The 16,048-nt window shown below is 39.3% G+C and overlaps 1 protein-coding gene across 1 annotated transcript in view; it reads left to right on the top strand.

Annotated features, from left to right (window-relative positions):
• atp9b (ATPase phospholipid transporting 9B) overlaps window positions 1-16,048 on the top strand; it is a 290,399-nt gene that overhangs the window by 26,694 nt on the left and 247,657 nt on the right. The window contains exon 2 of the mRNA XM_080193897.1: window positions 13,154-13,327. Within this exon, the coding sequence (XP_080050023.1) occupies window positions 13,154-13,327 (174 nt within the window). The remainder of the gene's footprint in view (window positions 1-13,153; window positions 13,328-16,048) is intronic.

Here is a 16,048-nt window from a genome sequence, read left to right as displayed (position 1 = left end):
TACATGCTAATGAGTTAGCTTTCATGTTTCCCCATTGTAAATGAGCAATTTGTTAGCCTGTCTTCAGAATCAAAAAAAAATCCTCTCCTCTTATGTGAAAGTTTCTATTTTTAAATCCCTTTTTTGGCTGTGGGCAGTAACTTATTGACGCTGGAATATGAGGCTTTTTGAAACGCTGTGCTGCACAGCTGGCCAAGTTTTTCAGGATAATTTAGATTGAAATGCTGTAGAGAAAGTTTAAAAGTCAACTTGTTTAAATCAGGCAAGCTGCCCTATGGATTTATCCTTTAGTTTTAAACTATTATGTGGATATATTGTACAGAATAAATTAAGTAACTTTGTCATAATTGCGATTTTTGTGCATTTGTTTTATTGTGAAATAAAGAATTTGCATTTATTGTCAGCGCCTTTAGCATCCTGAGGGCATTTCAACATGCTTTACAGCCAATTATGTACTTTGATTCCCAGTGACTGTTGCAGTGTTTGCAAACACAGCAGCCAATATTTGCTCAATAAATTTTGCCCAAACAACCATGTGATGATGATCTCATAGAATCATTGAATTCCAATAGTATAGGAGTCTGCACCAACTCCCTGAAAAAGCATCCTACCCAGCCCAACCCCTCATCCTATCTCTTCAGAAAGATTAAGGAAACGTTCGCTGAAAGGACATGAATGCCCAGTTCAGATCACAAGGAAAATTGTTTTGCTCCTGTTTTATGCTATTGTACAGGTAGATTAAGGGACAGCTGCTATCAGTGAACTTGCGAAGGTAGCTAAAGCAGATCTGAATTGTACCAGTCAAGTTAACATAAAGACATTGAATGTGAGACATAAATATAAGTCTGACTTCCAATACTGACACTATCTGCACTTCCTTGGAAAAGCAGCCAGCATAATTAAGGACTGCACGCACCCCGGACATAAACTCTCCCATCAGGAAAAAGATACAAAAATCAGGGTGTGTACCAACTGACTTGAGAACAGCTTCTTCCCTGCTGCCATCAGACTTTTGAATGGACCTACCTCGCATTAAGTTGATCTTTCTCTACACCCTAGCTATGACTGTAACACTACATTCTGCACTCTCTCCTTTCCATCTCTCTAAATGGTATGCTTTGTCTGTATAGTGTGCAAGGGACAATACTTTTCACTGTATACCAATACATGTGACAATAATAAATCAAAAGTGAATGCCCTGTTTATTTAAAGTTTGAACATTATTTCGGCACACCCTTGGTCTAGGTACCATAATGTTAGTAACTCTGAGAAAAGAGGCAATTACTTGAAGGCATGTTCTTTCCGGCAAAGATGCAGAATACTGATAAGAGGGAAAAATCATTGTAAAAAAGCATCTTTTGACACCCTTTGGTTGTGAAATGTATTGGGGCATCCTCTTAATTGCTTCTGAAGTGAGTCGATGTTTTATTGGCAAACGAGCAAGCCATCTTGTGCACAATAGACACCACAAACAGTCAGTGGTCAGGCTTTGTTTCTGATGGTGATTGCCTAAGTGTGAGGAGATCTCTGTTTTTGACTGTAGTTGGAAGTCATGCATTTATTGGTAGATGGAGCCTTGAATTAGTTCCTCATTGGAAAAGTGGTACCTCTGCCAATGCAGAACTTGCTTTACATTTTATATTATGTAATGAGAAGGGGCTAATTAATTTTGTATAGGAGCCTTTTGGATATAGTGACCTCAATTTGATAGAATTTTACATTAAGTTTGAAAATGACATAGTTAATTCTGAAGCCTTGAACAAAATAAACCATGAAGGGACAAGTTTGCTGTGGTGGATTGGGAAAATACATTAAAAGGTTTGATGGTATGTGGACAATGGCTAATATTTAAAATAAAGTATTACAAAGTTACATCTTGGGCACAAAAACCCAAAAGGGAAAGTGAATCCATTGTGGCTAACTAAATAAGTTAAAAGATTGCATTAGAGCAAAGGAAATGGCTTAAGTTTGCCAAAAAAGTGATAGCCAAAGGATTGGAAGCAATTTAGAATCCAGCAAAGGAGGACAAAGAAACTGATAAAATGAAAAGTTTGCAAGAATGCCAGTGAGGAACATAAAAGTGGATTGTAAAAAAATATTGAGGTTTGTGAAAAGGAAAAGGTTAGCTAGGACAAATATGGGTCTATTACAAGCAGAGAAAGGAGAAATAATGGAGAATAGGGAAATGTCGCAGAAACCTCTGTCTTCATAGTGAAAGATACAGAAAATCTCCCAGAGATACTAGGGGACCAAGGGACTTGTGAAATGGGGAGGTGAAAAAAAATACTATTAATAAAAAGATAGTGCTCAAAATTAATGGGACTGAAGGCTCATAAGTCCCATGGACCAAATGAGCTGTTTCCCATAGTGTTGAAAGAGGTGGCTGTAGAAATAATGGATGCATTGGTAATTTTCTTTTAAAATTTAACAGATGCTGGAAAGTAGCAAATGTTACTGCAGTGATTTAAGAAGGGAGAAAATGGAGAATTAAAGACCTGTTAGTTTGATGTCAGGAGCAGGGAAAATGTTAGTTTGTAGTAAAGGATATGAGACCTGGACACTTAAACAATGATTTGATTGGCAGAGCCAACATGGATTTATGAAAGGAACTCATGTTTGACAAACTTTGTAGGAGTTTTTTGAGGATGTTAGTTGTAGTATAGATAAAGGATAATAAGTGGATGTGGTAAATTTGGATTTTCAGAAGGCTTTTGATAAGGCGCCACACAGGAGATTAGCAAATAAAATTAGAGTATGTGGGATTGGCATATATATTTGCATGGATTGGGTAACAGAATTAAAACAGAATAGGAATAGATGTCGTAAGGATGTTTCCTCTTGCTGATAAGCCTAGAGCCGTTCAGATTTAAGGGCAGGCCATTTGTGACTGAGATGAGGAGGAATTTCTTCACTCAGAGGGTGGTGTCTACCTCACAGGGCAGTGTGGAAGCTCAATCTGAGCATGCTCAAGACCAAAATCTCCAAATGTTTGGATACCCACAGCAACAAGCAGTATGGAGATGGGGGAAAATGGTGTGGATGTAGATGATCAGTCGTGCTCTGTTTGAATGGCAAGCAAGTTTGAGTTGAACAGCTACCTCCTGCTCCAGTGTTCCATGATGTTGACACCAAGCCAAGAATGATATCACTGAGCCAAATGGACATTCAAATGATCGATGGAACTCACCATAAATATGTGAATTCTCATGTTGAAGGGGTGATGATTTCTTTTCATATTCTAACAGTACTTGGGGATTGATTTAAGTCTCTGTTTAGGGAAGAATTAGTGAGTATAGCATCCTGACGTACTGTAGAATCTTGTATTAGGATGCTGATGAGCTGTTTCAGTAGCTAATCTCCAATATTTGTTTGGTTGCAGTTGGGCTGATCACAAAATACAGAAGTTAGCAGACATTGTAATGCATCATTTAGGGTGGGCAGGAATTTTTTTTAACGTCCTTGGAATGCGGATGACACTGGCATGGCCACAATTGTTGTTAATCTTTCGTGGGGGTATTTCAATACATTCAAAATTTGGATATCTATTCAATAGAGAAGGGAGCTGCTGGGTTGAAATGAATGTTAAATTCACATTTGGTAAAATATCAGTAAAACTTTGATTATTGAGTAAAGTCCAGATATTTCAACATTCTGTTATGCCACTTCAGGCATTATTTGTTTAGGTTGTATGGGAATAATGTAACATTCATAGTACAATACGCAGCCCTAGTAAGAGATCTGTCTTCCTGTCTATTTGATGGACTAAATGAGTGCTGCATTCATGCTGTGAGTTTTGATGGCGACTGTTTTGTATCCTTTGTTCAGACTATTTTCTCGTACTTGCATTTAAAAAAAGTACTAGTCTTACGTTTAATTACCAGAGCTTCAATGTTCCATGATTGACATACAGTAGCTGTTAAGTGCAAAAGGATGTCACATCATTGATGAATAGACTACCAGAGATGTGGTTAATATAGAGCACACTATGCTTGTCTTGCCTATGAAAAAATACATAATTCATCACTTATTGTTGACTTTAAATACTGTGCTGAAATTTTGCAGCACAATAGGAAAATTGCTTTTGAAAAGTATTAAATTGCTTGCCAGTTCAGAGGGTACATTAGAAAGTCAGATTCGTTAGACCTAATACACATTATCTGTCACAAGTCAAGGATTGTATCCTTTATTGTGAATGTCTTCTGGATACCAGGATTCAGAAGAGTATGATTGAAGCAAAAAAACCTACTTAACAAACATTACAATTGCAGAAGTTGGAAATTCTATTGGTCTCAGGTCAGTTATCTATTTTGTTTTGAGTTCAAACCTGCTGAAAATAGCAGTCTAAAGTCTGAATAACCAATGGAAAATATATTTATGTTGCTCACTCTCATGCCATAGTGGCATAAATTGTTCTACTACAGAGCAAGTTGCAGAATAATAAAATCTTTGGATCTATATAGTTTGACATAATGTCCAATTGTTTTTTTTGCTATGGTTGTAAAACTTCGACCACAAAAAGCAAATCAAATTCAGGATAACCTGAAATGAATATTTTTGCAAGGCTATGCCTTAACTTTGGGCTTAAATTTCCCTATGGAAAACAACTTTCCAACTTGGTCCTAAGAAGATTTCTAAGTGCAGTACATGTCCTATAAGTGTTTGCAAACTAATGTGACTGATAATCTGAAGACTACTTGGGAATGCAATTGGGTCAACAGGTAAAAGGAGTAATGGGGGGAAATATTGAGACAGACAATTGCCACATGAAATAAAATGTTGGAATGTCAACTCGCACTCCTTTAATGTAACTACTATATCTCTCAAAAACTAAATGACCCAAACTTTCCCGTCAAGCGAATCAGTTACTCTATGGGCATGCTTCTGCACCTTTATGATGCTCATAGAGTATCCTTTCATGGTTTTTTTCCAACCTGTTTGTGCACACCACTCTCCTTCCTTGTCTCTCCACTTGTCTCCCAGCTGGATGGGATTGCACTCAAATGCAACGCCCCATCTGGAGTCCAAGAATTGCCTAAAATGACTTCTCTTACCCTTTCATCATTTACATCTGGAGCATTCTTAGCTGCCTTTCATTTTTCATGTACCTACTGTTCTCCTAGTATAATCAGGAAATGCAGCATTGGTTTTACATCTACACAGATTGGTGCACATCTCTTCCTCACTACCACCTCTCTCGATTTCCCCAGTTGTCTCATTTGTCATCAGTACTGGATGCACAGAAATGTCCTCCAATTGAATATTGGGAAGACTAAAAGTCTTTGTGCTGTCATCCCTCTTCATGACAATTGTCTGAGGCTGAACCGGTCTGTTTTCAATCTTGGTGTTATATTTGATATTCTGACAACATATACGCCATTGCTAAGACCACCTGTTCCCATGTTAATAACATTGCCTGACACAATGTTTGCCTCAGCTCATCAGCTGTTGAAACACTCGTGTCTATTGTTACCTCTAAATTTTGACTATTCCAATGTCGTCCTGGCTCCTTTCCATCTTCTACCTTTTCATAAACATGAACTCATGCAAAACTCTGCTACCAGTGTCCTAATTCGCACCGTTCTTGTTTCACCTGTCACCCTTGTGCTTGCTGACCTATTTTAACTCCTGGTTAAGGGACACCACAGTTTTAAAATTTTCTTCATTTTCAAATCCATTCCCCCGCTAAAAAAGCTTTGGCATCGCCTCCTTCCTACCTCTGACCTCCAGCCCTATCTGCAACTGGCCAGTTCTGACCCCTGAGCATCACTGAATTTAATTCCCCATTGGCAGCTGTTCCTCAATCTGTCTGGATCTGTAGCTCTAGAATTCCCTCCCAAAACCTTGCTGTCTCTTTACTCACTCTTCCTTTAACTCACTCCTTAAAACTTAACTCTTTGACAAAGCATTTGGTTGCCTTTATTAATATCATTTTGTGGCTCAGTCCCAGATTGTTTGTTTTGTTTGTTTGGTTGTTTGTTTGTTTGGTTGTTTGTTGCTCTGTCAAGTACTTTGGAATATTAAATATGCTATATAAATACAAGTTGTTGCTCAGAAAACAAACTGAGCACATAACTAGCTTAATTGGCCCATGTAGCAACTATACCTATCAATACTTTCCTCCATTTTTGTTTGACCAGGTTGCATTCCCAAGTAGTCCAGACAATTGGTCGTCTTTTTTTTCAAACAAGCCTCTTACTAACTCAACTCTGGCTTTTGAGGATTGACAATCTCGTATGGTATATGTACTGGAATAAATCTCTCCATCAGTAGAAGGTGTACACCTCGGCTTTGCTGAAGTTGTCACCAACATTATGATTCAATAACTGATACCATGCTAGTTGGAGCACTTGAATGGCTCGAAGTAAGTAAAGGTGCGGATTGATGAGGGCTGAAAGATTGGGATTAACTAGGCTTTTAGATTTGAATTGGGCAATTTAGCCTACAACTGGACTAGCTAATCGCTATGGCAGGAAAGTCTTACCACATTGCTGTCGTGATGTTCCTTTGCAAAGTTTTGCTGCAGGCACTCGTAGCACTCAATATCACTTCACGAGCATGTGGAAAAACTAAGCCTCTCAGTTGGCCATCTGAAGAGTTTTTACCTGGATCACTAATATACTTGACAACAAAGGCACTTTGAGATTTCTTTGTTCACTGTGCTCAAAATGGGTTGTTCTATTGGTGCAGTTCCTCACATAAGTCAGTTACATAGATTTCTTTTGCTTTGTTCCAGAACAATTGGAGAGTTCAGATTGTATTTATGTAATATTCATCTCTCTGTATTATACATTCACAGAGAAATAATGTTTCCAGTTTTGTACAGTGTTATGGCAGTTTCCCAAAAATCTAATTTTCACATTGCGACTGTTTCAATAGGAGCACTTCACAGCACCTGAACAAGATAGGAGACCTCGAACAGGGTTGTTTTGCTTACCTTCATTTGACCACATAGCATCTCTTGAAAAGAAAAACAACAAATACCAGAAACCTGAAGTAGAAAATTTATGGAACAGTATTAAGTAATCGATGTTTGAAGCAGAGGGATTGGTTAATATTTTGGGTTGGACTGCCCGTTCTCTCGTTTGAGCATCATGAGACTTTATTCACCTGTCCTGAACTTATTTTTAACCTTTTGTTTTTCTGTGCCATTCATTTAACAAAATTATGAAATGGTTGATTCCATAGAAGGAAGCCATTCGTTCCCTTGTGTCCATGCTAGCTCTCTGCAAGAGCAACTCTCATCTAGTCCTGCTCCCTTGTCTTTTCTCTATAGCCTTGCCCATCTTTTTTCTTTTGGGCTAATTATCTTTATCTTTAAAGACAAATTACAAAACAAACCATTTTTAGTTAAATTTTTTTCTTTCTTTTCCAAATGATCTGATCAGGAAGTTTAAAAATTGTTAGCTGGGTGACAGAATTTTGTTGACTTTTTTTTTATTCATGGGATATGGGAAGCCCTGGCTGGGCCTGCATTCTTCACCCATCTCTGAGGACATTTTAAGACATCAAGGAGTCTCTCAGCACCAGGTTAAAGTCCAACAGGTTTTAAAAAACATTATTTTGTAAATTTGAGTTTGTCTTTATATGCCCTGTCTGTGAACTAAAATCCCACTTGCCAGATGAAGGAGCAGTGTTTCGAAAGCTAATGGCTTTTGCTACCAAATAAACCTGTTGGACTTTAACCTGGTGTTGAGACTTCTTACTGTGTTTACCCTAGTCCAATGCCGTCGTCTTCACATCATGACATTTTAAGAGTCAGCCATGTTGCCGTGGACCTGGAGTCCCACGTAGGCCAGACAAGGTAAGGACGACAGGTTTCCTCCCCTAAAGGACGTTAGTGAACCAGACGATAATTGGGCTTTACGATAATTTAGTTCCAAATTTTAATTGAATTTAAACTTCAACTGGTGCGGCAGGATTCGAACCCAGATCCCCAGGGCTGGATCTCTGGATTGAGTTTAGCAACAACACCACTATGCCACTGATAGAATCATAGAATCCCTACAGCACTGAAGGAGGCCACTCGGCCCATTGAGACTGCATCGACAACAATCCAACCCTGTCCCTCTATAGTGTCTACATATTTGGAAATCTTTCTCTTAAAATTGAAATTTTCATTAGACTTTTTTCATGTATATTTGATAACCTCTTGATATCTTTTATTTTGACCTGAGGCTGGAATTAAACCCAGTTCCCTGGTGCTGTAAGACAACAATGCTAGCCACCTTTTTGATGCTGATTTGCTTGTTAGATCTAGAAGATGTGAACTGAGACCTAATTTGTCTTCACCCATCATGTCAGATAAGTTGAGAGAACCTTCTGTACAAAACAGTTCTGTTTTTTTTTGTTAGGATGGAGTTTGTTTTTTTTTTGTTTTCCCATTTTATTTCGCAACTACTGCACATAAAGGCACGGTACCACAACAGATCAATGTACAAGACCTTCTCATGACCAGCATCCAAGGTGCCTCTAAACCCATGGTCTTAGAAAAAGATGTATAAACAGAAGTGTCAGAGTCCATTTGCCATATAAGATTTAACAAAGCCTGGTCAGTACTGCATCTTCAGCAGTCGTTTACCTGGACCTCTGCCTCATCTTTTGCCTTTTTATGCTTCAGCCTGCGCTTCTTCAGCCACTTTGCTTTCATGTTGACAAGGATCTCAAAACAATTATGCAGGCAGTTAAATTTAGCTCTGATTTGCTAGCTTTTGTAATTCTTTGAGTCAGCTGCTGGAATATGAGAAACAAATTTAGCAGTGTTAATTTGGGAGCTGTTTTGTGAATGTTGATCACTTGCATTTTGTACCAGAGAAGCCTCTTATAAAATGACGACCTATAAGAACTACCACTTCTGAGCAGCGAACAGTTGGCTCAAATATTCCAGTTAACCATCACACTTATTGAGCTTTGCTGATCAGCTTCAGTGATTAGGGTTCAAACACCAAGCTAGTGTGTTTTTCAAAAAAATACTGACAAAGTTCTCCTCATCCATCACTTGGATGACCACCAACGACCACACTTTCTGCAAGTCATTGACTGAGCTGTTTTCTGCTGGCAAGAACGTGGTTTACTGTATTTTTGGCTGTATGTGACGCTCCCCCTCACCCCTTTCCACTGTGCAGCATTTCCTGTATCCATCTATTTTTAAGATCTCTTGCGTTTTTCTGGTTCCTTGTGGATGAATTTTGGGATATTTTCACGTGAGAATTTTTATGTAAGGTTTTTTAATGAAAATGTTTCCATGTGTGTTTCATTCATGGTAAGGAGAAGCAGACACAAGAACCCTCAGGAAATATTCCATGGAATCTACTTGGTCATTTGCCATGCAGTACCCGACAATTGCTGTTTCACAGCTTGAAAGAGCTATTCAAATAAGAGGACAGCATGTTCTGTAAATGGGAGAACAGACTGTGACTTTTAGTGCTAAAATGTCTTGTGGAGCCCAGTTAGTTTGCAAGCAGATTTTAATTAGGCAAGTTAAAGCAACTTTTCTTTACCATGGAAAAAAATACCATTCAAGGGCATTTCTTTTCCTTCAATATATTTGCATGATGCAAATATGGTAATCCTCCAACAAAATAATTTTGTCCTTTTAAATGTGTTTTAATAAAATGTTAATGTTTTTGTAGAAGAATATATGTGAGTTTAGCTTCTGTCTACAGAAGACTATTTTTGCCTACATCTCATTACACAATTTAGCACTTAATCTTCAGAGCTTCCAGTTTTTCAGACTATCGGGATGCCATTTTAAATATTTTTATTGTAGTGTTGTGGTTCTAAATGATCATGAATGCTTTTGTATTTTGATTCTTGTGATATATAATTGTGCTTGAAAATACTTGATTTGTGAGCACTGATTTTTCATTTCCTTGTTCTCTCCATTATTACCTATTAATTTTCATCCAACTCTAAGTAGTAATATGTTATATGCAAACAGGTCGCTTACTTTAATTTTGCAAAAAATAACTCACTAAATCAAGAGGACGCAGAAAATAAACATTTTTGGAAAGATGATTTCAGAACATACTGCAGTTTTCAGCCAAGCCCATAACCCCATGTTTAGATGCAATTAGTCAACCTTCATAGAATCATAGCCGCCTTTTACACTGTAGGGATTCTATTTGGCCCATTGAGCCTGCACTGACAACAACCCACCCATGCCCTATCCCTGTTACCCCACGTATTTACCCTGCTAATCTCCCCGACGCTAAGACGATTTAGCATGGCCAATCAACCTAACCTGCGCATCTTTGAGCTGTGGAAGGAAACCAGAGCACCCGGAGGAAACCCATGTAGACAGGGGGAGAACATGCAAACTCCAAACAGATTTTGACCCGAGGCTGGAATTAAACCCAGGTCCCTGGTGCTGTAAGGCAACAGTGCTAGCCACCTTTTTGATGCTGACTTGCTTGTTAGACCTAGAAGATGTGAACTGAGTCCTAATTTGTCTTTACTCATATCAGATAAATGAATTAATCTTACATGATTTAAGAGTAAAGTTAATGCATCAGTGTTTTGAACAAAAACATGTTCAAGTAATTTTATGGTGCCATTTACTGTGGTTAGCGCTGCTGCCTCTCAGTGACCCAGGTTCGATTCCTGGCTTGAGCCACTCTGATTTTCACAGCAACTTCATTGCAATGTTAATGTAAGCCAACTTGTGACACTAATAACTAAACTTAAAAAACTTAAACTGCAATTTTAACACTTGATGTTTAGTGCTCATGGTTCACTAGAGGATTCAAGCCAGCACAGTATAATCCTGAATGTCTCCTCCTATATTCTTTTGCACCCCATTTTCTTCCTGTGTATGACGCCAGTCAAGTTTCAACCTTCTCTTATTTTACGCTTAATGGGGGGCTCCGATAGGTCAGCAGAGGTCATTGGTGCCTCCCTCTTCCAATTTAGCTTTGGGAACATCCAGGCCAACTATGATGCTTCAATCTGAGCTGACCAACCATTGAACTTGTGACCCTCAGCACTGTGTTGTGCCCTACCACACCTGTATCCTCTGAGGAGTTCTGCTGCTATTTAAAAAAACAAAATAATTTGAATTGAGCTGCAAAAGAAAAGAAAATGGCCAGAGAATGATTTTCAACAGGCCGTGTGGTCTCTCGGCTTTGGGCATTGCATGTCTACACCTTTTTGACACGTTTGCTTCAAACCAACTTTGGATTTAAATCAACCCTGTAGATCTTTTTTATGTACATAAATTAAACACATACTGTGAAAATTTGACATTACTTAAATTTTTGAAAGACTGGAACGCCATTAACAATCACCATTAATCAGCAGTGCCTGTTTTATACAGTACTGTATGTGAATTCACAAAGGATCTTGTATTTTACTAGGAAAGAGGAATTTCTAAGTTCCCATTCATGTCAGCAGTCCTTAACTCATAAACTGGATCATCACTAATGCACAAAGTTGACTGTTTTCGCATAAGTGAACATACGACTGTAATTTGCTTGTTTTGTATACGCAATTCTGGCAAAAGGTTGAACTTTTTAAATATATATCTATATTCTGAAGTGACACATGTTAAGTGCTGTTTACCATGTGAAGTAACATTTTAGATATTGCACTCTTTCATTTTCCTGTAGGATTGTTTGAGCTATGAATAACACATCTGAAATGAAATGATTTTATCTGAGTGATGTAGTGTCAAGATTGATAATGGCTTTCATTGATGGCAGTAATCCTTACAGAACCTGTCCAATGATTTTGTCCTCTGCTTTTCAACACATCCATCACAATGTTTCTTTTGCACACATGCCTGATAGATTATGGGTTAGAGCAATGTGAAAATCAGATTTAAATATAAGCCTACCCAAGTCACTGGTCATTTCTACACCTTGTACACATGATATGGTAGGTACTCTGTACATTTAATTTCCCTGTGCTGGGGCAGAACAAAATCATACTTTTCTGATTGACTCAAATGAGGAAATTGGAACTTAACTATATAATAACTCTCGCATATAAGTTAGGAAAGATCTCTTGAGGCAACTGCTTCGACTTGAACCAATCTCATTGCTGCATTTTCATTTAAAGTGATTACATCTGCCATCTTGATTTCCGATCTAACTGAATTTATAGCTATTGTGAAACTCAAGTCAGGTTAAAATTTTGAAGTTAGCCATAAGTTCATTATTTGTGTAGGGATCTCGGCCAGACATTACCTCTGTGAAGCGGAACAGTGGTTAGCAGCTCCTATAAATGTGTGTTTTAATTCCTGGAATTACGCTTTTTATCTACGTCTTGTGGAGCTGCTAGGCTTAGTTGTACACCACAGTCCTGACATTTAGGCAGTAAGTTTATAACCAGCAATGATCTGACATGGGCAGTTTTAAAAAAACAAGCAGATGAGGTTTTGCCTTGGTCTTGATGGACATTGTGCAAGACTGTAACTCTACCTTGGAATGTTGTGCAGGATATTTTGTCCAATGTTGGACGTCTTGCAAAGAACAAAGATGTTGTTTTAATCAATCTTTCCAAGGTGGTAGGTTTAAAAACTGTACCTACAGAATTATATTCCTCAGTTTTTATATCATTGAAATAAGATATTAATTTATTAAATTGCTGCTTTATAATGAAAGGCACCAATTGATGAACTTTCTCTTGGATTTTCTTTAGCACTATATATTTTCCTCTGACGAGTCTTATTTAGCAGATGGCTACATGGAGAAAATCCTTTGCACTCTAATCATATAACACTTCCACTTTCTGTATTTTTATTACTTCAGCCAATGTTTGCAGAACTGTTTAAGGATGGGCATTCTATCATCTGAGATTGTGAGGAAGTGGGTGATGGTAGGAAACTGAAGGATTGGGCCTCAAGACTCTGTATGCTGACCTCTAATTGTTCTCAGTTGATTGTAGATTTCCATTACTTGTGGCAGATAAATTCACTATTAGGCAAGTAAATCATTTTAGGCAGCATCTTTTGCGAGAAGAAGCCTCAACTGTTAACTGAGCTTCTCTCTGCAGATGCTGCCTGACCTCCTGAGTATTTCCTGCATTATCTGCTTTTATTTCAGATTTACAGCAACTTTATTTAGCTTTTGTAATTGCCTAACAATTCTTTGAATGAATTAACATTACAGGTAATGTGTATTAATGTAGCTTAACCATATTTCATTTCTGAACACAGATATCAAGTGGAAGATGAGTCATCTAGTTTAGATGAGATGCCATTGATGATGTCAGAAGAAGGCTTTGAAAATGATGAGAGCGACTATCACACATTACCAAGAGCTAGAATTACTCAGAAGAAACGAGGGCTAGGCTGGTTTGTATTCGGTGGATGGAAATTACTTTGTACCAGGTAAAGTCATTCATTCTCTTTTGTTTTTCATCTGCAATGCAATACGATACACTCAATGAGCTTTCATTGATTTAACTTGAAAATGCTGCAATTAGATTGTCATTTTGTGTAACACATTGATGTTTCACTTTACCCATGAAATAATCACATGCAGATCTTTCTAACCCCCTAGAATCCTCTTTACTTTTTGTCGATGCAGATAAAAAAAAGGCTCATTGGATATTTGGCAGATCAGCTGTTCTGGGTTAGCTTGATGGAACATAAATACACATTTAATTTTTTATTTGTTAAGGGGATGTGGGAGTTGCTGGCTGGGCCAGCATTTAATGCCAATCCCTAATTGCCCTTGCACTGGGTGGTTTGCAACACTAGAGCTTTTGTTAAATGAAATATATTACTTTGTGTTTGAAGTCGCATGTAGGTCAGACCAGGTAAGCATGGCAAATTTCCTTCCATATTAGTGAACTAGATGGCTTTTTATGACAATTAACAATGGTTTTGTGATTGTCATTTTTTTTTTAAATCGAATTTGCCATGGTGGGATTCAAACCCAGGCCCCCAGAGCAGTACCCTGGATGGGATTATTAGTCCACTGACACCACTGCCTCCCTACTTAAAATCTGGAGCAAAAGAAACTTCTTTACATGTGATTGAGAGACTGAAATGGAGTTAATGTTTGAAGCAGAGACCATGTCAGCATTTAGTAATCAGATTGATAAGTGGATGAAGGAAAAATGAATATTGGAATAAAGAAGGGGGCATGGGTTTATGACCACTTGTGGAGGATAAATACCATCGCAGACTGGGTGTACAGCATGTTCCTACCATAATTTCTGTGTAAAACTGATCAGGAGAAGGAAACGGGAGTAGGCTGACTTTCTGATTCCTCCGCTAAAGAATACTGGATGGCATACTGGGCTTGTGGGGTAAAGTCATAAAGAAGAGAATGGGAGTGCATACGAACAGAGGCCTTAGTACATAGACAAAGACAAAGAATATCCCAGCACGGGAAACAGGCCTTTCGGCCCAACGAGCCCGCGCCGCCGCATCTTCCCACACCTACCCTGCCCTGCGTGTATCTGAGTGGAACCCCTAATGTAGCCAGATTCAGGGGAGAATAGTGTCAATTTGGTACACCAGTCAGCCGAAGAGCACGTCTTTGGGGTGTGGGAGGAAACCGGAGCGCCCGGAGGAAACCCACGCAACCACAGGGAGAATGCGCAAACTCCCAGAGACACAGGCCCAAATCCATGTATCTGCACAGCTAGCAGTGATAGTCACTGAGCTGTTGCGGTGCCCATCTGCTGGTCCAGGATTAAGCACACACAACGACACGAAGTACTAGGCCACTCCCAGAACCTCCAAGAGCAGGCCACGCACGACCCACCGTGTGCATGCCCCTTGTTTAACAACAAGGTGGACCGACCCTGTGGAATAAAGATACAATACGTTAACATATAAAACTACATTTCCGGTGTTGTCCTGAGGCTCTGACCCTATTTAATACCCTCTACTATAACCCTCCATCCTTGCTTCGCTCATGTGTCTGTCTAAGTAAACCTTAAACAAGTCCAATGTGCCTGCCTCCACCACCTTACTCGGTAGCGCGTTCCATACCCCCACGACCCTCTGCGTGAAAAACCTTCCTCTCGTATCCAAATTATACTTCTCCCCCCTCACCCTTAGATTGTGACCTCTCGTAATTGCCCCCAATCTAGGGAAAAGCCTACCACTGTTTACTCTATCTATTCCCTTCAGTATTTTATATACCTCTATCATATCGCCCCTTAATCTGTTTTTCTAAGGAGAAGAGCCCCAGTTTCTCCAACCTTTCCTCGTAACTCAGTCCTTCCATGCCAGGCAACATCCTGGTAAACCTCCTCTGCACCCTCTCCAGGGTCTCCACGTCCTTCCGGTAGTAAGGTGACCAGAACTGGACGCAGTACTCCAAATGCGGTCTAACCAACGTTCTGTACAACTGAAGCATTAGACGGTAGCTCTTATACTCTATACCCCTTCCTATAAAGGCTAGCATTCCATAAGCTTTCTTCACAACCTTCTCTACCTGTGTCGACACCTTCAGAGTTGTGCATCTGCACTCCCAGGTCCCTCTGTATCTCTATACTCTTAGTCGGTCTACCTTTTATCACATAACACCTCCCTGCATTATTCCTTCCAAAATGCATCACCTCGCATTTGTCAGGATTAAATTCTATCTGCCCAATATACCAACCTATCTATGTCCTGCTGTGTCACCTGAGAGTCCTCCTCGGTATCTGCCAATCCTGCCATCTTGGTGTCATCCGCAAACTTGCTGATCACACCACGTATGCCCTCTTCCAAGTCGTTTATATATACTACAAAGAGGAGAGGCCCCAGTACTGAGCCCTGCGGCACAACACTGGTGACTGGCCTCCAGCCAGAAAAGGTCCCCTTGACAACTACTCTCTGTCTCCTATTTCCCAGCCAGTTTTCGATCCACCTAGCTACCTGTCCTTGTATCCCATGTGCCTTAACCTTTTCTACCAGCCTGCCGTGCCTTTTAGATTGGGACTGTCTTTTGTGAAATTCTTGCCTCTGTATAAACTTTGTCTCAAGTGTCAAACAGCTCTGTTACAATGGCTGGAGTTCTCCGGCTCTTCACACCAGCGGGATTCTCTGGTCCCGCTGCAGAGAATGGAGATTCAGCAAGCTTTCCAGGACATGAATGGCTGGAGAATT

Source organism: Carcharhinus amblyrhynchos, chromosome 8 (genome assembly GCF_965287045.1).
Source record: "Carcharhinus amblyrhynchos chromosome 8, sCarAmb.v2.hapA, whole genome shotgun sequence".
Classification (NCBI taxonomy): domain Eukaryota; kingdom Metazoa; phylum Chordata; class Chondrichthyes; order Carcharhiniformes; family Carcharhinidae; genus Carcharhinus; species Carcharhinus amblyrhynchos.
This window is presented reverse-complemented; position numbering and strand designations above follow the sequence as displayed.